Here is a 26,557-nt window from a genome sequence, read left to right on the forward strand (position 1 = left end):
ACAGCGCATACGGTTTCCTTCCACATATAATTTGCACACTGGGAAAAAATGCTTGAATCCATAGCTCTCGTTCAAAAATAGATCTTTCATTGATTCATCAGAATTTTTTGATCAGTGAATATCGTCAACATTATGGCTTTCTATAACTATTTAAAATGTTTGAAATTTAAATTTATTTATGAATTTTTAATATCGCAAAATCCAATAAATAATGTGGCTATCAGTAAATAATTATTTTATTGCTAAATTAAATTGAATAACGTGAGTTTGTAATACATACAAACAACCTATGATTCACTCCCAGCCCCAAATTCCTGTCGACTGTTTTATATTATCTCGATTTTCTCTTCGACTTCTGGCAGTTGCGCTGGCTTCGCCTCGCACGAGTGCTCTTCGAGAAGAATTTTTCGTATTTCTCTTTTCCAATGCAGATTTCATCTTCATTTTAATTACTTCTGGTGCAATCGTAGATGCTGACGTATAACTCCTCACACTTCTGCAATCGTTAAACTCTTTAATCTGATGAGATTTAGCCAGCCGAGGACCTTCTATCAATTCAGGAATTTCATCTTCATCTGAATTATAAATTTGACTGGCATTCCCTTCATCAAATTTATCCAGGCTATCCATTAGCCTTTCCATTAACGTTTTATCGCATACGTTCTCCTCATGATTACTGACGAAATCTTTATGGGAAATGGAATCGGAAGGCTTGATTTCAGAATTTTCACCCAGATCTATTTTACATGATTTGTCAACTTCTTGCCTTAATATGTCGATGTCATCTACAGTCTCTTGAGTTGTAACGGCATCTTCGAATTTTTCAGTTTCTTCTTCACTCCCTTCCTGTTCCTCCGCTTCCTCCTCCACTTCTTCAGTATCCATTCCCATTTCAACTAATAAATCCTTTTCCATTTGTCTAGTCAGTCCACTTGCTTTAATTTCGACATCCATACAGTCTTCTCGTCTGTAATAGAAAATTGTATATTTTTAAACAGATTAAATCAATTTTCTGGCATTTACAGCGTTTTACGATAAATCATAAACACTTACTTCAAATCTTCAAATGTGGGAAACATCTCACTTTCATAACCAAAGCGTCGTTTGAAAAAGTCTCGAATGCAGGTCACATCTCTATCGAAATAAACTTTAGCATTCATGTGCTCGGTTGAAACCATTTGCGGAAAATCAATAACGATGGCCTTTCCCTCGTTTGTTATCATAATATTAAATTCGTTAAAATCGCCATGTATCACCCCATAATTTCCGAGTCTAACAATCAAGTTCATTAGCTCGTCATACAAAGCTTCTACATCATCAACTTCGTGCACGTTACATCTGTAAAAAATATTACATTCGTTGATTCATTGTTCACTTCACAAGAATTGAAAAATTAAATTAGAAAGCTCAGACTCACTTCAGAGATAAAAAACTGTGTCAATAATAGTATAAATTTTTGAAGAAAAAAACAGCAATGTATAGTGGCATGAATTTTTTAAAATAATAAACTTATGACTGCGTATAGTCGTCCCGAATTTCGAGACGACTAGCCTATTTTTACCATTTGGCTAGTCGTCCCGAAAAGGATGCATTTTATGAATTTATCCTATTAACTAAACAAAAATTACCAAAAATGTTAGTCATATCGAAATTCGGGACAATTAGCCTATTTTCACCGTTTAGCCAATTTTTCTGAAAAAATGCTAATGGTGGAATTATAGTTGATAAGATATAGTGATTTTCAGTCCTCGAGCCTCGAACTATTTTTCAGCCTTATCATCATTAAACTGTTATTTCAATATGATAGAAAACACTAATTCCTGTTAATCAATTTATACAGTATTATCATGAAATTACCTTCGTTCCTGTAACTTATGCAATTACTTTGACTAGTCACAGGGGACTAGTCCCCGCCCCATGAAGTGTTGTAAAAAGGGACAGGGTGTGATCTTACATTATTTCTATGACCAGTCACAGGAGTGCCTTCCCACCCACCACGGGGCGTTGGAAAGGGGGTAGGGGATGTGACCTTAAATTATTTCTGTGATCAGGCACAAGGCCGCCTTTCCCCTTATCGCATGTTGGAAGCATTTATGGGTGTGACTTAAATTATTTCTGGTAGCAAGTCCTATTTAAAAAAATTCTAAACTTTTTACCAAGATATTCCTTATTTTCTCCAAAAAAACTAAGGCTTTTGGTGAATTTGTATTAGTAACTTAAATAAACAAAAATATCAAATTTTCATATTTTTGTCAACCTTCAAATGATAAAAGTAAGATCCAATCCAAGCGCGCGGCAATCATAGGGAGGTTTCTAACGAACTTGAGACTACGGTGACACAGAGCAAATATATAAATTGATTTGGATGAGTTAGAGCTTGAAGGACTACATTTTTGAAAACATGATCTAACTTTTAGTTTTATTCGTTTCTGAATATTTTTGTAGGGACAACTAGCAGTTTTTATAATCTTTTGCTAACTCAAAAGGAGTAAAATTTTAAAAATACGTCATTTTCGGGAAGACTAGACAAATGGTTAATAAATCACGTAGGATTTACTTGTTCAAAATACAAAGTAAAAGTTTCTGATAAAAACTCCAATTTGTGATATTTTTGTTAACTAAGAAAATAAATTAAAACTCTATACGTATAGAAAAATGCATAAAATAATAAACAATATGTATAACTTTAATTTTTTTCTTTCTAGCATCAAATCCTATGGATTTGCAAATGGTATTTTCACAAATGAAATTTATCATAATTAATAGAATGCATACTTGTTAATTCTGTACGCGGAGGTATTTTGAATTTCAAAAATAACTTATGGTGTAAATTTTCAACTTAACTTACAGAAGAGCTATTCTGATATTTTGTTACCATTTGATGAAATCTGTATAAAACTATTTAATTCAATTTTCGATTCTAACAGGGTTTAATACTTCCAATAAAATGAATAAATCTCTTCCCAATACTAATTTTTAGGTGTTTTTAAATTCCAGACATTTCTAAATATTTTGTGTTATTTAAATTAAATTGCTTTTAATTTTATAGACGTCCATATATTAATAATTTTTATTCAAACAATTAGATTACATGCATCTTGAACTTGAATTTCTCCAATATTTTTTTGTCAATTTAATTTCCTACAACGTCGAAAAATTTCAATTTCGTTTAATTTCAACTTCATTATTCTCTAAACTCGAATCTTTTCTACTTCTCTATTTTTTAATATTAAATTATTATTGATAGGCAAGGACTTCTAATTTAAATTATTTAAACTGGAATAGTTGAATTTTAAAACAGAACGATGACTTTTTAACTAAAAATCATTTTTCAACCAAAAATTGAATAATTGAAGTTTTAGTCGACGAATGAATGTTCAACCAAAGAAATGAATTTTTAACTGGAATTATTGAATATTTAACTTGAATAATATTTACATTTTCAGTTTAAAAAATAAATAAATAATTTTATTTCCAACCTACAATATGAATTGAAAAGTAAAATTATAAATATTTAATTGGAATACTTGAATTTTTAACCAAAAAGAATAATTTTTAAACAAGAAGATTAACTTGCAATGAAAAAGATATTTTTTTACCAATAAAATAGATTTTTAACAAAATATGTGAATATTCAACGAAATAGTTGAATTTTCAATTACAAAAGCCAACTTTTCACCCACATTGTTAAATTTTGAACAAGAAAAGATCAATTTTCAACCAAAAATAGATATTCAAATTTATAGTTAGAGGAATTAATTTTTAACCAAACTGATGAATTTTCAACTAAAATGATGAATCTTCAAGTGGAATAGTTGTATTTCATACCAAAAAGATGAATTTTCAAACATAAAGATTAATTTTCTACAAAAAAGGCACATTTCTCACATAGTACATACATTTTCAACCAAAAATATAATGGTAGTTATATTTTCGACTAGAGATGAATCTTTGATCAAAAAGATGAATCATTGACCAGAAAAATTAATTGTTAACAAAAGAGTTTACCTTTTAACCAAGTAGTTGAATTTTTATTCAATTTTATTTATATTTATTTAGTCTATTATAAGTCAGCAATATTTCTTCTTCAAAATACTACTTCTACTTTAAAAACTACTTGAAGTATGTACTTTATCTCAAATTTGAAAGAGGGAACTTTCAAAATGCGATGACAACAACATGAATTTTACTGCAAGAAGAAGTAAATTCCCAGTTTTTTTTATTAAAATCCCGGTCAAGTCGCCATCCTGATTGTTTGGTATATATTTTTATAGTTGAGATGGTAAACATAATATTTTAACCAATCAGTGAAGAACTTTGAATATATTCTTAAAAATAAAGTGAAGAAATACTGACATTGGCGGCCAATGTCATAGTGGCGTGAGTCCGAGCTCTTCAGATTAACTAATTATTAAAAATCATCGCTTACAGAGGTCCACCTTCAACCAGCTCCATAACAACGCAATGTCGATTGAAATCGATAGGTCTCGGTACAGGAAAGCCTCTTTCTTCTAAAGCTTTCATATACGCGAATTCTCTAGTTGCAGATATTCTGGACAAATAAAGCCAGGACGATGACTTTCTGTGCTGATGGTAATCTCGTTTTCCCTTGATATTGCGGAAACAGGTTCTACCAAGTCTGTGTAACTTCAAAACGACCGGTTTTCCATCATCATTTGCAACGACGTAAATGTTGGACTCTTTTCCCACACCAATTTGATTGCCGAAAGATGTAACAACATTGCGAGCTGCGAGGACTTTCAAAGCGAGATAATCGTAACCGGAATTGGTTAAACGATATCCATCATCTGTGGATGAAATGGAGTAATAAATGGAGTAATACATCAGTTGAGAAAGGGGATAGTTCTTCATTATTTCTGTACAAGAACACTCATTTCTATTTACTTACAATGCTTTCCCCGTTCGTAACTGAGCAAACGATGTTTGCAAAGATCTTGCAAAAGTTTATGCACACCACCATGACGCAAATTTGCGATTTGCGCAGCAAGGGGCGCAGGAACAAGTTCGTGATTCTTCAGTCCCATCTCAATCTGCAAATAAATGGGTTTTTTTCTTAAAATCCAAAAGCAAGTTTGTAATTAAATTCTGAAAGCGAAGTTCAAAATATATAATTTTATAGTATCTACCTATTTAGATTTCGAAAAAAATATTACGGTAAAACTATAGAATAGCGGCATTTCCCCTATGATCCTTTAACGTTAAAAAATATCAAAAAATTGTTATTATTTGATGAATTCTAAATGAAAAAGTTGGGGAAAGAGCATTTTCGAGGATTTTTTTAATTTAATATTCAAGAAAACTAACAGCAATGTTAGTTATGTACCTAACTCTAACCCAATCAAAAATCCATGCATAACCACAAATTCCCAATTTTGTGCACCCAATAATTCATAATATCATTATTATATCATACTTAATACAGAAAGGGGGAAGCTGGAAAAAGGAAAGGATGTGCATTGTCTATATTTTCGGGCATAAACCACCCCTCTTCACTTTTCCAGATCTTTTTTCCGTTTCCAGGTTGATACTAGAAAAGGTTAACAGAAGATAAAAAAGGAAAGGCGACATGGGCTGTGTCTATACGTCCGGATACAACCCACACGCCCTCCCTTTTCCAGTTGTCCCTTCCCCTTTCCAGATTCGTACGTTTAGACTCGATCGCATTATTATAAGTACACTGTAAAAAATATTTCTTGTAATTTTACCACTTCCAGAGAGGGACGTAATATTTACTATCCCCAAAAAAGCGTCTTTACGGGATAAAATTAAAAACTGTCTTCAGTTTGTAATTTCACTTTTAGGTTATGCGATTACACAGTTCTCTTTGTAGAAGTACAAATGAGATGTATATTTCTAGGTTATGGTATTATTACTGGAAATCACAGGAAAATTCCCAGAAATGATTGTATTTGTACCATAAATTGAAAATATTCTACTCAAATCAGAAATATTACAAATACTATTAAGAATGTTTAAAAATAATAAAATGTTATTTAAATTAATTTATATTATTAAATTTCCTGAGAGAAATGTGTAATATTATAAAAATAAACTCTCATATTATTCTATTACAAAAATAGCATTTCTTCGCGTTTATAAAAATGAAATTGGATCGAAGTCGGCCTCTGCATGCCCGTTAGCGTCAATATCAGGGACTTCGTTAATTGCATGATCGGTCGTTGCTTAAAAAACATCATTTGTTTCATGATGTAATTTTTTCCGAAAACGATTTTATTATAAACCCAGAGTTGAATAAAACTGCACAAAGTGACAAAACAAAAAACATTTCGACAAACGCACGTTCGCGTAGTTATGGCTGTTATGGCGAATGGTTGACGATTCCCGCCGCGTTCGCAATTTTGATTTTCCGCTTGCAGCCAGGACTCGAGTTTAATTCTATTATTGTCGAACTTCATAATTTTTCTATTTATAAAATGTTCCTTTAGCAATATCTTTGTACATTACACACATATAATTATTCTCTTAACTTTATTAATTTAGATCAAATATATACATATTAAAAAAAATTAAATTCATTTTTAGAATTTTTACCTTTTTTAAGAATACTTTTAACAATTTTTAATACAGTTTTTCCAAAAGTTTGGAATTTTGCAACAACCTTTTGTTTTATTAAAAAAGAAAGTGCACAATTACATGAATTATTATCGATATTCCTAAAATTTTGTACTTTTACAACCGTGAAGAAAATTCACTACGTTAGAAGTAGGACACTTTATTTCTGACTCTCAACGTGATAGATTCGAGAAGTCAAAATGTACTTCTACTATATTTTTGCTATAATCCTATGCTAGGAGTGGTAAAATTACAAATTCATTCGCAACCCTAACCTTCAAATTGTATTATCCCCACCCTACAAGCGGTAATAGTACAGAAAGTTTTCTGTGTAATTTTACCAATAATAACCGTGAAATTTTTTCAGTTTTTTACAGTGTGTGCATGAACATACAATATTGTCCAAACGTATAGACACAGAAAAAAACAATTTTTCTCATAACCTAGACCCTACAATTAGTTCTTGTCATTTTCTTGTGAATTATTTTTCACATGTCTTTAATATCTTTGAGGTTATGCTTTTTGTTTGTTAATAAAATGTTTTTTTTTATTTGCCTATTAACGAACACTGTTAGACATACATGTATTTTACAGAAGTTTATAGTGTATACTAGTTCAATCAGGATTAATTTTTGTGATCAAAGTATAGTGATTTCAGTCAGGTATACAAGATGCATTTCAGTTTATTTTTTTGTAAAGAAAATCATAATGTGGTTTAAAAATGCTCTTCCCCCACCTGTTTCATTTAGAATTCATCAAATAATAACAAGTTTTTGATATTTTTTACGTTAAAGTGTTATACGGGAGAAGCCGCTATTCTATAGTTTTACCAATATTACTGCTGTTGCGATAATGTACAATACTAATTGTATTAGAAATTAAATTGTGATATATAATGTTATTTTGTGACTTTGTTGCAATGAATGCAGTAAGGTAACCTCAAAATTGGCAAACAACTTCATCAACAAAAACTTGTTAGAAATCTTCCTGTCCAAACAAATTCTCAGAATATACACGAAACTGATAGTATTAAAATAAATAAAGGTATCGTACCGCTGTGAGAACACGAAAATCCTCCTTGCTTAAATATCTCAACATTGTAACGTTAAGCTTCCCCATATTTACAACTTTTATTCACAAGTTCATGTAATCACTGTCCCGATCAAATTGCAGCCGGACTTCACTCATAAAAACAAGAACAATTTTTTCTTCAAATGATCTAATTTTAATCTTTTTCAAACAGCTGAACTGAATTCATAAAGTATTGTGTTTGTAAAGTTCTGACAGTTTAACAAAACACGTGGATTCTGGAAAATAAGATGGCTTCTCCGAATCTCTGACGGCGCATCATCACGTATATTCTTTGGCGGTAAATTTCAAATCTGCAGCAGGGCATGTGGCTTTCATGATAGGTATTTTCACTTCAATCAACAGCTAACTTCACTTCGTATTTAAAGCTTTTAACGAAGTAAAGTTAACTGATGGTTGAAGTGAAATAACTAATTAAGACACTAACTAAATTCCTCTTTTTCGAAAATCATTTTTTTTGTAGCTTCAAGTACTTTACGTCAAGACCTATCTTCAAGCAAACACTTTTGCAGTTTTTTTGTAAAAGGAAGACACGAGAAAAAAATAATTTAAAAATAGTTGAGATTAAACTGATGCTTTCTGTTTTTTATAGATTTAACACATACAAATTTCAATTTTAAAATAATTGAGAGTAAAAAGTAGGTAACCCCCATTTCGTTTTTCCTCCCTTATACTTTAAAACTTTTTTTTTAATATTTGAAGATCTTGAAAGTATCCCGGCAAGAAGAGAAGAATAGAGAAAAATGAATATTTTCAGACTTAATCGAAAGAGTGAGCATTAAAAAATTTTTTTTATGTGCTAAGTTTCTATCGGGAGAGGTGCCCAACGAAAGATTAGGTTTATCTCCGAAAACAATTCTTTTTTATTTCCTTATAACGATTGACAGTTGTGTTGTATTCCATGCAGGCGAATATATTTTCTACTTTTTTAATTTCTCTTAACCCGATGAGTAGACAGACCTCTCATGGTTATATTTAATTTCATACTTATATGCTATATTTTCGACTTCTTTAATTCCCTCTAATATGTCCACAAAATATATGCACTTACATAGCTTCAATTCCTCCGTATGCAACATAAGTTTGGAAATTTCAATTTTTTTTAGGTTATTTTTAATTCCAGACTTACATCCTTTATTTTCGATTATTTTAATTTTTTCTAATATGTCCATAAAAAAATGTGCATATGCATAGTTTTTATTCGTTTTTGTGTAACATAAGTTTGCAAATTTCAATCTTTTGTCTGCCATAACAGTGGAGTAATTTTAATAATATTTTATATTGTTTAAACAAATTAAAGATTTAATAATATAATAAATAATAATAAATTCATTTGATAATGTTATGTCAGGTAAACAAAATTAATTTATCTTTAAAAAGAATTATAAAAATATTCTTTGACAATACTACAAATGATTTCTATTAACATAATTATTTTATATTTATGACTGATCGATTAAAAGTAATAGGTTTTTCGTCTTCAAAGTGAAATTTTTCTCTGTCTTTCTATTCTTTCTGTTGCATTCCTTCATTTTTTAATTCCTCTCAATACACTTCCCAGTGGATACCGGGACGTCCTAAAGATGTCCTTAGAACGTACCTCTATGTCATATGATTTGACGTCTTTAAGACATCCTTTGGATCTTTTCATGTCTTTAAAAGGTCCACAGGACGTCCGCCGAAAGACGTATATAGGACAAGTTTAGGACTTGTGTGCCAACAGGGTTCCATTACATTTTTCTAAGTCGATTGAAAAGAATAGATTTTGCTTTTTTTTCTACTCCTTGGTGGAATTTTCGACGGAGGAAAATTCACGTATTAATGGGAATTCAGATTCTGAATTTTTCTTGATCCTTTTCTTCTTACTGGAATAGCTCCTAAGATTTCTATCATTCATTCTCAGTGTCTAAATTATTTACTTTTGCATTAATTTGTACACACACACACACACACAACAAACATACATACATATATGTATATATGTTGAACTAAAAGTATTGTGTTTATCAATTTGTGTAATTTTATTATTCATCAATAAATATAGGTTTACACTGCTGTTATAGTTCCCTTGTCTAAAAGTAACTTTATAACTTCAATTTCGCTAACCTCAAAACATCTAGCAATTATTAGTTCTTTTTAAAATCTCAAGTTTCTCTGATGAAGGCAAAACTTTTTTTTAGTGAAAATAAGAGAAAAAGTTCCACAGTGGCAGAATAATAGGCAATTCGAATATTTATTACTTCAATATACAGCATCAATTTCTGAAGGCGCTAGACGTCCGCGCAACATAACCAATATCTTAGAAACTCTATTGTATATAAAAGTAGTTTTTTAATAGAATTCAAGTATCACAACATTATTTTACCTGCTAAAAATGTTCCCATCCACTTTAACCTACTCTAATTGTGAATCTTTGTCTTACATCAAAAATCAGCAAAGTTAAAATTACTATAAAATCTAATCGCCTAACACGCATTCAGGATTTAGAGATTATAGTATGTCTGATTGGTTACTGTTTTTCCTTGAAATCTACATACGCTTTTTACGAGGAACTCGCGTTAGTGGAGAGCACATGTAGAAATGCACAATTCGAACCCTCAATGATCTATATCAACTCTACTCATAATTAAGAAAATGACAATTAAATATTAACAAGTAGTTAATGATTATTAGGTGAAAAAGTTTACCAGTTAACAATTCATCAACCATTTTTAATTGAAGTAGCGTTATCGCGAAGTTAGTTACAATTACAGGTAATATTTCAAACAATTGACAAAAATGTAATTTCACCTTAATTTACCTGTCCTTTATACCACATACCACCAATCATATTTCAACAAGTATCTCCATAATTGTTAACATCAGCGCAAACTAATAAAGACAATACGGATCAATCTTTATACACTTACGTCACAAATTAGTGATTACTAAATTTAACAAAAATAGTTCCTACGATCTGTGAACTTATATCAACTAAAAAGCCTTACTGTGAATCTATAAAGAAAATCTATAATAGGAGAAATAGTTGAAAGCTATCGTAATTACTATACAAGTCACAGTTTATACTCTCGTGAGTTTCATCGAATTTTTACAATTCGTTAAAATCGTTGAATCTGTCCTCCAATTTTTCGTCTGAATCGAAGATTGAACCATCGTCTGAGGAGTTTTCAGTGCGATTGTATGGGTTTGGATGCTGGAATGATCGTCTCTGAAAATAAATATTAATACATGATTACAAAAAAAAAAACAATGATCAAGAAATGTATAGTATTAACGAAAAAACTGATAACACATTTTCAGGATTCACAGTAAACCTACAGAATACTTTAGAGGAAATAGGGGTAAGAAAAAACGAGTATAATAAGACTTAACAAACTGGAGACAGTAATTCATTACTCTTCTTATATTACATCTTTTATAATTATTGATGTTATGAAAATCAAATTGAGTTGACAAAATTCTTAATTTTGCTTTTGCCTTTTTCAGGGTGGCCGGTCTAATAGAAGAAAAAAAATCCCGGTCATTTCCCGGTTCTCAAACATTTTTCACGGTCAATGAAATTTAAAAATTCGACCTTTAGGTAAACAAATTTCCATTTAAGGTAATAAAAACGGATCTTTATTTATTTAGAAATCTTGAAAAATCTACAGGTTGCTTTGCATTTTTTAAAATGATTTGAATTTTTCTTCAAGAATGTATACTTTGTATTAACTTAGGCAATTTTTTCAGAACTTCTCCATATCTTTTTAGCTTACTCGAATTTTTTCTAGGAATAATAGGTATTCAGTATTTATTTATACATCAAAATTCAACAAATTTACTTAAACATTAAAACTTTTCAAATTGAACAATTAAAATTGGAACGTTTAAAGTTTTTTTGTTTAATTTTAAATATTTGTTTTCTAATAACTGAATTTAAATGAACAGTCAAATGTTTCTAAATATTAAGCAATTGTTCTTTCTCTTAATTAAAAATTTTCAACTTTTAGACTGATACAATGCCTGAAATTTAATAAATTCGAATATAATAATTCATTAATAATAATAGATTGATTGACCAATTAATAAATAAATCAATTAATAATAATTATGAGTATATTATTTTGGAGTTATTTTAAAATTGAAAATAGTTTATAAAGTTTCAATCGGACGTTTACATTTGTTTAACTACTAAGAGTATACTTTTTTAATAAAATGATAGCTTTCCAGTTTAGCTGATGCAATACGAATATTTTAGCATAACTTCTGAAGTACTTTTCCGACCATTTTCAATTAAATTGACCAACTGACAGAAACTTCAGAACTACCGAAAAGTAGTTCCAACTGTTTAAAAGCAGTAAATGTCGCGAAATTTAAAAAGGAAAAAGGCAGATTGCTACACAAATAAACTTTTTGAAGATTTCAAATAATCTTTAAAAATCCAAGGGATTTCAAGAGATTAAACAAATTTCAGTTATTTAGACCACGTCTATATAAAAAAAAAGAAAAGGTTAGAACTTTAAAATTTTTAAAGTATGCATTTTTTTGTAACATATTTACTCTGTTAACGGCATGCTCTTCATGACCACGTGACCAAACTAGTCCCCGGATATGAGCATTTTTTTGGTGTTCACTGTGTCCACGCGGATTGAGATATCGTGTTTAAAATTTGATAGATTAAATAAAAAGCACTAAAGAACGTTTGTATACATCAATGTGTTTATAGTTTTAAAGAAAGTTTATTTATAAATCGATGAAAAAGGATATTACCATTCGAGTTATAGCACTATACAGATAATTTTTGGTTTGATGCATTTCGGATTTTTTGGTTCGCGTATATTGAACACTGACATCAATTTTGGACTAACTCGTCTAAACCTTAAAAAAAATTAATGTAAGCAATAAAATTTGCACATTCGTTGCAAATCAACAAATAAGTATCTGTATATACGTAACCTATTATTATTTTTGGAGCATTTTTAGCGATTTCTAGCGGAGAGAAAAAGAAACTTTGCACGTCGATAAAGTCAAGACAACGTGACTAAGTTCATTAATAAAATTTTGGTGTGGAGAATGAAATGATTTTCATTTTTTTCGGTCCTCACTACGTCCACACGGATGGAGATATCGTATTTAGGATTTAGGAAATTATACCGAAAGGATGGAGGAACGTTTGTATATATCAAAATGTTTATAATTACGAAGAAAGTTTTCTAGTGAAATACTATAGGAGCAGAAAAAAAACTTTTAACGTCGATAATTTAGATGCCTCGATTAAAAAAAATCGAGGAACATCTTAGAACGTGATACTCGAAACTCAGTCCAAGTTCCATCTTGAGAAATGTTCATCTTCAGAAAATAATTAAAATTTTCTAATGGTTATATATTCTTGTTGATTTTTTGTACTGGCGTGAAACAATTCTAAGTTATATCAAACCAATAATAATAGTAATAAATAATAGTAATAGTAATAAAAAGAGTAAATTTGATCATATTTCTGGTGTTGCTATGTTTCCAATTTGAAATTTATCTTTTATTTTTAGGACCAAAAAAATGAAAATCATTGTACACAAAAATTTCATGAACGAACTTAGTCACGTGATCTCGACTTTATCGACGTTCAAAGTTTCTTTTTTTCTCCGCTAGAAATCGCTAAAAATGCTCCAAAAATAATGATAGGTTTAGTGTGTGCAGATACTTATTTGTTGATTTGCAACGAATGTGCAAATTTTATTGCTTACATTAATTTTTTTTGAGGTTTAGACGATTTAGTCCAAAATTGGTGAAAATGCTCAATATACGCGAACCAAAAAATCCGAAATGTATCAAACCAACAATTATCTGCAAAGTGCTATAACTCGAATTGTAATATCTTATTTCATCGACTTATAAATAAACTTTCTTTAAAACTACAAACATATTGAGGTATACAAAAGTTCTTTAGTGCTTTTTATTTAATCTGTCAAAGTTTAAACACGGTATCTCAACCCGTGTGGACACAGTAAACACCAAAAAAAATGCACATAACCGGGGACTAGTTTGGTCACGTGGTCACGAAGAGCATGCCCTTAATTACTTGTTACGTATAATGAGTGTTTTGCAGTTTTAATTTAGAAGAAAGCACACGTTAATCCACTGGAAAAAGTTTCCATATAAATCATAACTTACTAAATCTGAGAATAGATCGGCTTTAATTGACAATAATTCATTATGAATTAAAATCTAAAAATATATTTTTAAATGGAAAAAGCTTTGGGAACGTGTAAATAGATTCAACATTTTGAAAATATTTCCAGAGATTTAAAAGATTTCAGTTATTTAAACCATTAATATTATTATAACAAATATAAAACAGAAAACAATATTAGAATTCGAAAGTCTTAATATTATGTATTGTTTTCTACATTTTTTAGCTTATTGATTAAAATGATGTTATTTTGCAATTTTAATGTATAAAAAAGGGGTTGTTAATCTACAGGAAAAGATTTCTATTTGATTCTTAATTTGATGAATCCGAAAATAAATCGTGTTTACATTGGAACTCTTTCAAAATAATAAAAGCGCTAAACGATTTCCATTTCACTAAAATTACCAAACATTTCACAATTATTACAGGAAGGGATGTACAGTTTAAGAAAGATCAAACCATCCAGTTTTTTTTAAATGATTTTTTTTCGAAAATATTCAATTTTTAGGGGAATTTAATGCAAAATTGAGGAAAAAATTAAATACCTTTTTATTTAAATTATCTCCAAATAGACTCTCGTTCATGTTGACAACGACCGTGACTCGACTTTCCGTCAAGCTTTTTCCAGAACTCTTTCTGTTCATCGCGCGGTCCATTGAAAAGTCCTCAACTCTGTCTTCCTCCGAAAAAATAGATCCATCATCCGATATTTCTGGATCTTGAAACAGCATACTGTGTCTCAATTCTTGCCTCTTTTTCTTATGTGATTTCTTAATGGAATCATTCTGCAAAATTTTTAAATATCCCTTTGTCTTCATGAGATTCGGAGGCGTTGTGGTCAAATTATAAGTCTTCTTTCCTTCTCCGTCATCATTGTCCTCTCTGCTCTCAGAACTCGTTGATGGTTTAGAATGCTCGGACTGATAGGATTGCAAAAACTTAGAAGCCATGAGCGATACGTTTCTGAAGCTTCCATCACTAACATTGTCGCTAAGAAGACTGGAATCCGGAGTCAAAAAATTAGATGGGGGTCTAAGTAACGGTGAATTAATTTCACCAAAACGTGTTTCCGCCTCGATATCCAGCCGAGCGGATTCATTCTTGAAAGAAAGTTTACTTCCCTTCTTATCTTTTCTGTGGGATTGTTTAATAGAATTAACATTCGACATTAATTCCGCCGTCAACCTATTTTTCGGAGTAGACTTTCCCCTTGGTTCCGCGGAAACATGTAGGGCATAAGTGCTTCTCTCGGGCGTAAAAAAATTGTCCTCGATAGAGTCCATAAGTCTGCTTTGGTCTAAAACTGGAGTCGTGCATCTTGTCAAGGGAACATCTTCAAAGTTGTCCAAGGGAATATCCTCAAATTCGTATTCACAATCGGACAATCTTCTAGTTGGAGCTGCTCTCCTCTTCTTTATGGGTGTGAAAATTTTAAATTCCTCTTCCGCAGTTACATAATTAATAGAAACCGAATCGTCCATTGAAAGTGGAGTGCAAGCTTCATCTAAATCAAAGGAACTAGACAGTTTTCTCTTATTAGGGGAAGAATCAGTCGAACGAGGAGACCTTTGGATTTTGTCAATCTCCGAAATTCCGTCATTCGCAGTTTCACTAGATCTACCGTCGATTTGCTGCAAGGAGTAGCTCTTGAAATCGTTCGCCAGCGAACTAGAATTTCTGGCCCCACAATTTGAACTCGACAATCTTTCTTTATCGTAACTGAAAATCTTCTGTCGTCTGGCAAAGCTGGATAGAATTTTACTAGTCTTGTCCTTCTTATGAGACTTCTTAACAGAACTAAACTGAGGCAGTAAGAGCCTACTGGAATTTATATTATCGGGAGTGGCGGCTCGATTACTGGATAACGAAATATGTGTTTCTTTATTTTTCGAACAAGAAGCCTCTGGCTCTTCGCTATTTAAACCTGGATGTTCCCGACTATCTTGATTGGGAACATCAAGACCGTCTTGGAGCATTCTGGGCTTTAAAAGTTTCTTCTTATTTTCATCCTTGATTTTCTTGTGTGACTTTTTAATAGAACTTCCTATCACACGTTGCAGAAAATCAAACCGATTTTTTGGAGTTGAAGGTCGAGCATTTTCAGGCGATTCTTGGTTAGTTGGACGAGTTTTTGAAGTTGTTGGCGAAGCTCCATTCGTAGGAGTAGTTGGAGAAGTGATACGTATTACTACCTTGTTTTTTTCTGATTTTGGACTAGTAAAATCTTGTACCGAATCGTTAATTTTTTCTATCTCTGAATCACTCTCATAATTCAACTTTACAGGTGTGAGAATCATTTTATCTTCAAGAAGTTCCATATCAGTTGGGCTGTTTCCTGTGGCATTGTTTCTCTCGCCTTCAAAATGATCCAAATCAGCTTCGCAGGAACTAGAGATGTCTTTGATCCCAGAATAATCGAAAATTGATCCTGATTCTGAGAGTTCGTCCTCCGAACGATACAAGGGCAATTTCCGTTGGCTCTTATCTTTCTTGTGAGATCGTTTGATAGAATTCACGTCGTAACTCGAATTCTGAAGATCTTCTTGCACTGGAGGTGTTACAGATCGTCGTTGTTTTTGATTATCCAGTTTCTCGGTCAATTCGATTTCCAAAGCCTCATTCGTCATCACATCAACGCCAGTGTCTAATCGACGTGAAAACCTTTCCTGTGAAAAAAAATGATTTGGAATTAATTTAAATGTCCATAAAAACAATGATTTATTTTGTTACGTTCAACTAGAATTGAGTAGAGTGGAGTTTATATTTATTGTATATCTATACAATAATTTTATAACGAAACTTCTTGAGGATATACATACTAAGCTCAAAATAATTTTCCGGCATATTTTTCGTAACAACACACGTTCATACGACTTGAGATATCGAGTTAAAAATTTGAAATTTTTTGTTTCAACAAATGTAGAACCGAGAAAATGTTTCTTGGTTCCTTTTATTTAATTTACAGAATTTTTAACTCGATATCTCGATACGTATAGACGTGAGTTGTTGCGAAAAATTATTTTGATATTGAGATCTAACATCTTGGGTACGCTTGTATCGCGAATTTTGAAAACATACTAAATAATATTAATAATGAAATGCAAAAGTAATTTCCCGAAGAAGATTTTGAATAGTATAGAGTTTAAACTTACTTGTTGCATTGTACTAAATTTATATTTTTAAAAATGTTATTTACTAATCAGTGAAGAATATAAAAAATTAGTCCTCTAATTACCCTTTTTAAACTTTTACCAGTATATCTTTAAAACAATGTCTTTCAAACAAAAATATAACATGTTCATAAAAGAAAAATGAATTCAATTTGAACTAAATTATATTCAAGAGTGTAAGAACTCGCTAAACCCTAAAATTGCCAGTTGAAATCTGGTTTAAACTTGTATGCTATAAAAGAAAGTTTCAAGATATTATTTTTATAATTTATTAATATTAACATAATTTATTGTGTTTTCAGAAATAGAACGGATTATATTTAACTTTTTATTTAAATCTTATATACCACTTTCGCAAATTTATTGGATGACGTTTAAATCCATGTTTTCCCTTTAGTATTTATATAAACAGCTTGGAAAACTGTTTTGACATATTACATAAGTAAACTTGATTTAATTTCAATAGGGGTTTTTCATGAAAATAACATTTTATTTACTGAAAAACTTTTTAAAAGTGGTCTAGTCTAGTCTCATGCCCTATAAAAACAGGTGATTGGACAACTAACGCCGCGTTGGAGATATTAGGAACTAATCAACTTAGGACAGCAAGGAATCACCATTTCCTTTTCAGATGTACAGGGCTGCTTGAAGCGTACTTGACATGTTGAAATAATAGTTTTTTTATGGGTTGATAAAAACATTTTTAATAGTAAACCAATTGTTGTCACTGTATACAATGAAAATTCCATATTTAACACTTAGTTTTCAATTAATATTTACTTTTTGCATTAACTGATTTTTTAAACTGTAAAAAAATAGAATTTTGTTATGCACAAATTAAAATGCACTTTAAAACTTCTACTTGGTTTCGCGATTTCACATTTTGGCCGCATTAAAAATATGCTCGCATATTGCACGACGGTGGATCTCAATAGCACGGCCTTGATGAGAAAATGTTTCTTAATTATATTAATAAGATTATTTAAGGCACAGGGAACGTACAAAAAAACAATGTTGCAACTCTAAAATATATCAAATAATTGTATTTAAATTTTCGACGAACCTTCTTGTGACTCTTCTTAATCGCACTCATGCTTTCAGGAACGAGCCGAATCTTATTATTAGGAGTTTTCGATCCTCCGCGGTCTTCATCGACAAAGTCGTTGAACAAATTCTTGGGAGTGCTGACAAAGACTTCCTCAACAAAACCAGGCTTTTTGTTACTTTTCTTCAAAGTCTGCAAATTCGGAGTCGCCACTTGTATGATATTGTCAATTTTTTCTTTAAGTTCGGCACGAAGCATAGACGACTTGCCGTTGAAATCAGAAGAACCAATACTTGATTTTCTGAGGGGTGTAAGATACTTCAGAGACTTTTTCGCGCTCCTTCTTCTTTGAGATGGCGTTTGGTTTTGATTCTCGTCGATGGACTCGATAGAAGTACCCAATATGCTACTGATGTTGGATTCGGCAGGACTCGAATCAAAATGCAAGGTTTTGCTGATCTTGGGAGAAGATGTGCTCAAATTTAAATGTACAATATTGCAAGGACTGCGACTGTAGCTTGATAGTTGTTTCGGACTCGGACTCATATCGAAGTTCAGGGTTTTGTTAACTTTCTTTTTTGCAGAGCTGTGAAGACTGCTACTCAAATTCAAGGCTCTCATGATCTTCGCCGATCTTGAGAGTTGCTTCTCGGACAATTGGTTATCGTCATCGCAGCAAATACTATCTAAACTAGAATTAGGAGATTTAAAATTTAAATCTCTTTTGACAATTCCAGCATCGAAGTTCAAAGACCTGTTTATTCTGATTCGAGCCAGATTTTTGTTTTTTCTCGGCACAGATCTACTAAGCATTCTTGGTGAACCGTAGCGACTTTTAGAATAAAATTTCATGTCTTCTTGAGGACTCCATTTCATTACGTATCTTCTTCCGGTTCCTTCACTTTGAACATCGTACCGTTCGTGATTAACGCTACCTCTCACTCTGTCATCTAGACTTTGGTTATTGTACATGTTTATTGGATATAATCTGCCGCTTTATTTCAATATATAACTAAAACACTTTAGCGATCAACAAATAATTCGTTTATGCCAGATCACAGGATTTAGAGATGATCATTTTTTTTAATAACACTGGTGTACCTGTAACAAAAACGAAACAAAAACGTTAAAAATTTATTATCGCGAAAATAAGCTTTTGATTATTTTTAATTTCAAGTGTTGTTAAATTTAAACGTTTTCATTTTCACCACTTTTTTACATTATCAGCCTAATGCAAAGATACTAGATTTATATAAAATTTGACATCGCTAGTCTCTATGAAATCTCCACGTTTTGAAGAAAGTGAACTGGGTTTTTACGAAGGTATCTGTCTGTAATCTGTAGTAGTAGTAGTAGTAGTAGTAGTAGTAGTAGTAGTAGTAGTAGTAGTAGTAGTAGTAGTAGTAGTAATGGTCTGCATACACGATACTTGCGAAAGGATTATGGGATTGAATTGTGCTCTGGCATACTATTTTAGGGCCATGAAGGAAAAGTTTGTTAAGCAGTCTTCTTAACCAACTATTGTGGTTTTACCCGTCAAAAAATCGAACGAAAAATTGAAATTTTGAACTAAGCGACACGAATAAAAAAGATGACAAGAAAAAAGATTTATTTCAGAAAGATCTAGAAATTTGATTTAGAACATTTTTTTATTAAGGCGCATGGTTTTTGTTTTAATCGTAAAAAAAGTTAGTAAAAATAAAAAATTCAATTTTCTCAGCCAAACCATGCAAGATAAGAAAAACTATTTTTTTATCAAACGAATAGTTTTTGTCTTAATCGTAACCAATAATGTGACTAATAATGTGATTCTTTAATTATCTAAAATAAATATTCGTATGCATGATGTAGTCGAGCACGAGGCGCGAGACATGTGATGAGGATGTCTTCGTTAAAGCCGAAAAGGGCTTCAATAAAAGGGAATTCCAAAATTACTAAATTAGAGTGTCCAATGGCCTTACAACGGCAAAGCATCACATAATTGGGGGGGGGGCTAAATTTCCTGGAAAATGTATCACGTATTTTATTAATTGTCCCATCTGAATTAAAATGTCCATTTATCGCGCCCTATAAATGCATTGTCTTAATTATTAAACGGTAAACTTTCTTTTCGACCCACCTTAGTGCGTTCGAACAGCTCAAATTCATACAGACGTTCATTAAGAAATTAACGTGATATTAGTTATTTTCATTTCAATCAACAGTTAACTTCACTTCGTAGACTGCTGAGGGGAAAACAAGGGCCCAAATGCATGGAATTCAGTTCATTTTCCCCCTATTTTGCTAATATCTTCGTAAAAGCTAATTTTTTCTGTACAAGTGTATTTGAAAAATAGTTTTTATTTTTTAATTACTATTTAATAAAATAATAAAATTGTAATAATGATGATTAATTACAAAGATATTACAGAAGTAAAGTTTTGTTCCATTCATACGATCCACTGTTTTCCCCTCAGCTTTTAACAAAGTGACGTTAGCTGATGGTTGAATTGAAAATACCTGATTGACGAGTGGAAAAAAAGTTTAATCATTTGAGTAGAAAGAAAAAAGGTTTGGATAATAAGTTAAACACGCCTCTTCAAAACCAAGTTTCACTTAAATGAGTAGGCGAAGGTTTGTACCTCAGAAATTATGTTTTGGACATGCCTCCTGAGTACTTTGACCGCATATGAAAAAAATCGTTGGGCCCCCTTTTAAAATTAATTTTAATTAATTTTAATATTAGTTGACTTTTCCCTCCTTTTTAGATCTTTACAAATGTTTAAAAGACATCAAGTTTTTAATTCTACGTTTTTTGTTCAGTTTACGTAAAACTTCTTAAAAGCACAAAAAAGTTCACAAATTTCCTTATAGCAGGCTGCTTTTTGTAGAACTTGAGCATAAATCGCATTTTTTATGTACTGGACCCGAGCCAGTTGTAGGCATTTCTTAGTAGGTTAGTTACTGAAGAACCCAACCAAAAAAAGTTTATAGGACATGGAAGCCTCACGTATCATAGAAGACCCCCGCTTTCGTCTGTACAGAAGGGATGATGAGGCAGACTCATTGTCATACCCTTTGTCGCCACCTAGCAATAAATGCATAATAATAATATTTCTTATGTATTTCATGAGTACTTTTCACTATTTTCTTTAACGCTTGTGCTTGGAAACAAAACTTGTCAGAAGTCAAGGTTTAAAATCATAATTTAGACAAAATGTATAAATTCTTTATTGTTACTTTATATATGTATGATGTATTAATACAAAAAATAAGTTATAACTAAGTTTTTGCATTGTAATAGTGAATGAGAAATTCATTGGGTTGCTGCACTAAAACGAAACGATAACTAAAAATTCGATTATTTATTTGTAAACAGAATTCCACAAAAAGTAGCCTGGTATAAAGATACTATAACTGATGTTCTGTAAAAGTTAAAATCTATTTGGGTTTGTTTGTTTATATAATAATAAATAATTTAATTTGATAATAATCATTTAATCTACTTTAATTAACTTGCATATAACTTTCATGTAGGATGTATAGGAAACAAGATATTATTCGGAAAGGAAGATTGAAAACTTTTTTGACTGAAAAATCTCTTTAAAACATCATAACTTCAGAACGATTTAGGCTAGAACATTCTTTTTTTTTTAATTGTTCGGAAATCAGTGGCCTTTTTTTACTTTTTAGAAGGCGATCGTAGTGCTCTTGGAGTACACCAGTGCAGGATGAACGAATGCGATATTAGATTTTATATTATTTCGTGGTGTACAAAATAATAACAAAGCTCGGAACCGACTTCAAGACGTGAGCAATGCATAGCATTTTTCAACACAGACTCAGCTAAGAATTAAGTCTTTAGTTTAGAAAATATTGAAAGCTTATGACGCCACATCTAGGTAGTGGCATGAAGCGACAGAAATACAATTTTATAGAGGTATTATCCATTTTTCCTTTTCAAATAAAAATTCGAAAAAGACTTTTCAATTACACTCGCATTATTAGTGATTATATAGTAAATAATTTCTTACTCCAAAATAAAATAAAAATTTAGTAGATGAGCCCATTATCTTAATTTTAATAGGAAAATTCAGAAACGCCCAATTGACGAAATTATTAAAGCGCTTTGACATAAAAGTATAAATAAAATTCTATTAAATCTTATTAGAGTCGGGTTCGAAAAATTCGACACAATCTCAAATTAAGTTAAGTCCAATCTTTCGACTCAATTCTCAGCTAAGTCGGTTCGGAAAATTTGACTCACGACTTACAGGTTTACTATCAAGTGAAATAACAGATGTGCACCTATTACTGTGGCTTCATAGGTAACATTTTGAAAACTTAAGTTTGTTTTATATACAATATTTGATTTAAAAAAACTATTAAACAACGTAACAAATTACCTCAATGAACATTTAAGGTTACATTAACCCTATAACTTTTCTCAAACACGCCAATACAATAGTAATTTGATATTTATCGATTATAGTGCATTTTCTGTTATATTTTCTTTTTGACTCCTTATGCACACGGAACTGGGGACGCCTTTGTACTACACTAGCAAGAAATTAATACGAAATGTACCTGTATATACCGTTACGGAATTTTCCGTAAGATTACCCCCTTTTCCAGCTTGTTCACGGCTGAAGGTAAGTAAAATTCGGTAATACTAGCCCTAGCGCTATACTTGATCGGTTACTTTTGTGAAACATCTCACCATACTAGTCAGTGCCAAATTAAAAACGTAAAATATGTATAATTAAAATTGAAATTTTATTTTCTGAACGTCGGTTATACAGCGAGTTTTTCTCGTTAATGCATGTTAAGCTTTTTATTTTTAAATTATTTTTTTTTTGTTAAATCTGAGCAAAATCAATGTTTCGGGACTATGCTAAGTTGATTTTTCCAGAAACAATTAAATTTTGACCGCAGCTGTCCTTACCGATATTTCGATACAAATATCTGATTATTTTCGACATGAGCAGACCCTGCCTTAAATTTTACACACTTTTTATAAATATAATTAGTAAACTTAAAACTAGAACCCAATAATAAATAATGGTTATTACTAAAAAATAAAATAAACCAAATACCGAAAAATGATCTTATTTAAATTTTATCCAATTTCGCCATTTCTGTAACAAAAGCACTACCAATTTAAAAATAGGTACATATATAAAAATATTCTCGGAACTTATTTATGAAGAAAAATAAAATAAACGTGACGACCTTTTCATTTACAAGTAATGATGCGAATGATATCCAAAAAATGCTGACTAAAAAGTTTAACTGTAAATATAGCTGAGGAAGGAATTAATTTTAAGGAAAAAATATAAAAAATCCAAATATTTTCAACAAAGCAGGAAATTTTTACAGTTAAAAACTCAGAAATGAATAAGTATGGAATATACATGGAAATTAAATGACCCAACGTGACCTAAGACAGGAATTTAAATGACTCACTTAAAGAACCCCATACCTGAATTGGTGTTAAGCGAATGAAACTCAAACTTTTGAGTAAATTCTTGACAGAAACTCTTTCTGAAATCTTATCTTGAGCTTAGATCCGATAAGCACATGTTAGGAAATAATTGCGCAACAGGCAGCAGGGCGACTATCAACTAGGAAGGGACGCATAAACCACCCTTTATAAAAGCGTATCATGAAAGATCAACTTACCAATTTTATCTGTTAGCCTGCAACAGTTATTATTAGTATAAAACTTTCGTGTGCTCCAGAAACACTTAAATCCAATATCCAGATGATAAAACACAACTAGTTATACACAAGACCACGACAATCTACACAAAAATTAACAAACTTTCAACGCCTCCCCATATTCTTTTCAAATGGCAACGGCACGGCAGTAACTCAAGTGGCTGGTGACACGTCCAAGCACGTCTGATATTAATTTCACGGCTTGCTGATCAGATGGCGCAGAAACCCGAAGTTTCTATTTGTTGGTAATTTCCGTAAATTGAAAATCCCTTGAATTCTAGAAACTCTTTATACAAAAATTTGGCAATTGAACTACTTATAGTTCAAGAACTTTAAATAAATTTTCTATAATTTTTATTAAGTTTAAACATTTTTAAATGGCTTTAAGGAAACTTGATAAATATCAGTTCTATCATACCTAACCTCAAAGTAACGTCCCCATGGACAAAGGAAACAAGGGACTAGGCATGCTATTGCGGTGGTGATGCAATTAGAGGGGAGGTCCGCCACCTTTTGATGTCCCGCGACAAACATGGCAGCGCCCACACCTTTATATTTTCATGCACAGTTTGTCGGCAAAAATGCCCGTGCGCATAATTAAATCGCACATCGTAGGTGGTGGCTCTCCCGACTCATGGAATTCTCCCCCCTCCCGTGGATTCAACCCCGCTCACCAAAGTTAGGATGGCATGCCTAGTCCCGTGTTTCCTATGTCCATGAAAGTCCCCCAGTATTTAATAGGTAGCAGACTCAAATACCTATATTACCGACCTCACTTTTTCAGTTTACTCAATTTTCTTTTTTTTATCTCGTTTTGCCATGGACATAGGAAACACAGGACTAGGTATGCCATCCTAACTTGAGCGAACGGGGTTGAATCCACGGGAGGGGGGGAAATTCCATGAGTGGGGAGAGCCGCCATCTTACGATGTGCCATTTGATTATGCGCACGAGCATTTTTGCCGACAAACTGTGCATAAAAATATAAACATGTGGGCGCTGCCATGTTTCTCGCGGGACATCAAAAGGTGGCGGACCTCCCCCCTCATTGCATCACCCCCGCAATGGCATGTCTAGTCCCTTGTTTCCTATGTCCATACGTTTTGCAAATAAAAAATCAAACTTTTGACATATTGTATTTCCGGTAAGAAGAGAAGAATTCAGAATCTGAAATTAATACGTGAGTTTTCCTCCGTCGGAAGTTCCACCAAGGAGTAGAAAAAAAAGCAAAATCTATTCTTTTTAATAAATTTAGAAAAATTTAAGGGCATGTGACACAGCTAAATACCTATATTACCGACCACAGTTTTTCAGTTCACTGAATGTTTTTTTGAACCTGAGAACTTTTTTTGTAAATAAAATATCGAGCTGAAATTTTGAAAAATTTATTAGAGTAAAATGAAGTACGTTTAGGTACTGCATTTTGGTAGGAACTTCACTGAAAATTATTTCATCTTTTTTCTGAACCTCGACATTTTTTTTGAACGTTTCAACTTTTTTTATACATAAAATATCGGTCTCAAGCTTTGAGAAATGCAAGAGCCGAAAGAAAACTACGTTTAAGTACAAAGCTTAATAATAAAAGATGTAAAAAAATATATTTTGACAATCAATTCCAACGGCATCAGCCGGTAACGTTATACACGAAAATACGAAATCTCTAGAGCCTCGCCTAGTGGCCGCCAGGTTTCGTATTTTCGTGTACAACGTTACCGGCTGATGGCATTGGAATTAATTGTCAAAATCTATTTTTTTACATCTTTTATTATTAAGCTTTGTACTTAAACGTAGTTTTCTTTCGGCTCTTGCATTTCTCAAAGTTTGAGATCGATATTTTATGTATAAAAAAAGTTCGAACGTTCAAAAAATGTTGAGGTTCAGAAAAAAGATGAAATAATTTTCAGTGAAGTTTCTACCAAAATGCAGTACATAAACGTACTTTATTGCACTCTAATACATTTCCCGAAGTTTCAGCTCGATATTTTACTTACAGAAAAAGTTCTTAGGTTCAAAAAAGCATTCAGTGAACTGAAAAACTGTGGTCGGTAATATAGGTATTTAGCTGTGTCACATGCCCTTAAGGGCATATGATACCAGAGATGAAGTGGGAGATTGCTTATGCCGTGTATTTGATTTGGATCGATTTACTGCAGCGCGCCCTGTTTGCCTTAGCCTTCCGGGAACTAAAATTAAAGGTCCAAAAGCGCGCCCTGTTTGCCTTATTGTTATTTTTCGGGAACTAAAAGGAAAGGTGGCTTACCTGCTACTAACTTGGTAAAACAGGGTACAATTTGATAAATTCGGTAGAGAAGATCGGAGTTGGTAACAATTATACATAATAAAATAATAAATTGAGAAAAATGAATCAAATCTACTACTTTAAAATTAATTATTTAACTAAGCTTTGGCTTTAATGATTTTTTCAACTAGAAAATGTTATCATAATAAAGATAATTTTTTTATTTATTATCTCCAGTTGTTAGAATAATATAATTATTAATTAATTTGTAATTAATACTGTGAATAATTATACCTAATTATTTGTATCCATGTTATTTAAATTTAAATTCATTATTATGTTTTTAAAGATAAGGAGTTTATATAATAATCATAAGAGTATGACCTTCAATTCAATAGATTCTATATTAGGAGCTATTCAATATCAATATTATCAATATTTATATAATTTTCGTTATATATATACCAGGTGTATACATATGAAACCGGTATTGCCATTTAGCGGCCAGTAGGCACACTTGTAGGCACTGTCGGAACTTACCATTTGTGCTAATT

General features: G+C 31.6%; 2 protein-coding genes across 3 annotated transcripts; both read right to left on the reverse strand.

Annotated features, from left to right (window-relative positions):
• Positions 1-218: 218 nt before the first annotated feature.
• Positions 219-7,897, reverse strand: LOC117178926 (serine/threonine-protein kinase rio2). Of its 2 annotated transcripts, none has more exons than XM_033370486.1 (5): positions 7,648-7,897; positions 4,910-5,051; positions 4,430-4,808; positions 1,054-1,338; positions 219-967 (listed from the first exon to the last, which is right to left on the reverse strand). In XM_033370486.1, exons 1-5 carry the CDS (start codon positions 7,711-7,713, stop codon positions 295-297), a joined length of 1,545 nt encoding a protein of 514 aa, XP_033226377.1. In that variant the 5' UTR covers positions 7,714-7,897; the 3' UTR covers positions 219-294. The 2 variants fall into 2 exon arrangements, with proteins under 2 accessions (XP_033226377.1, XP_033226378.1); XM_033370487.1 differs by lacking the exon at positions 7,648-7,897 and adding an exon at positions 5,727-5,823.
• A 2,000-nt stretch (positions 7,898-9,897) lies between these two features.
• On the reverse strand, positions 9,898-23,925 carry LOC117177861. Its single transcript, XM_033368890.1, has 4 exons — positions 23,726-23,925; positions 18,083-19,165; positions 14,395-16,515; positions 9,898-10,891 (listed from the first exon to the last, which is right to left on the reverse strand). Exons 2-4 carry the CDS (start codon positions 19,034-19,036, stop codon positions 10,772-10,774), a joined length of 3,195 nt encoding a protein of 1,064 aa, XP_033224781.1. The 5' UTR covers positions 19,037-19,165; positions 23,726-23,925; the 3' UTR covers positions 9,898-10,771.
• Positions 23,926-26,557: the final 2,632 nt, after the last annotated feature.

Source organism: Belonocnema kinseyi, chromosome 8 (genome assembly GCF_010883055.1).
Source record: "Belonocnema kinseyi isolate 2016_QV_RU_SX_M_011 chromosome 8, B_treatae_v1, whole genome shotgun sequence".
Classification (NCBI taxonomy): Eukaryota; Metazoa; Arthropoda; class Insecta; order Hymenoptera; family Cynipidae; genus Belonocnema; species Belonocnema kinseyi.

What these genes read in the sequence shown, in the direction of transcription:
- LOC117177861 (XM_033368890.1), bottom strand. Translation starts at nt 19,036, where the DNA reads ATGTACAATAACCAAAGTCTAGATGACAGAGTGAGAGGTAGCGTTAAT. An exon ending in TTAAGAAGAGTCACAAGAAG is followed by an intron (nt 16,516 to 18,082) that starts GTTCGTCGAAAA and finishes TTTTTTTCACAG; the next exon opens with GAAAGGTTTTCACGTCGATT. An exon ending in GAGATAATTTAAATAAAAAG is followed by an intron (nt 10,892 to 14,394) that starts GTATTTAATTTT and finishes ATTTATTTTCAG; the next exon opens with AGACGATCATTCCAGCATCC.
- LOC117178926 (XM_033370486.1), bottom strand. Translation starts at nt 7,713, where the DNA reads ATGGGGAAGCTTAACGTTACAATGTTGAGATATTTAAGCAAGGAGGAT. An exon ending in CTGGTTGAAGGTGGACCTCT is followed by an intron (nt 1,339 to 4,429) that starts GTAAGCGATGAT and finishes TATTTTTTACAG; the next exon opens with ATGTAACGTGCACGAAGTTG. An exon ending in CCCACATTTGAAGATTTGAA is followed by an intron (nt 968 to 1,053) that starts GTAAGTGTTTAT and finishes TTTCTATTACAG; the next exon opens with ACGAGAAGACTGTATGGATG.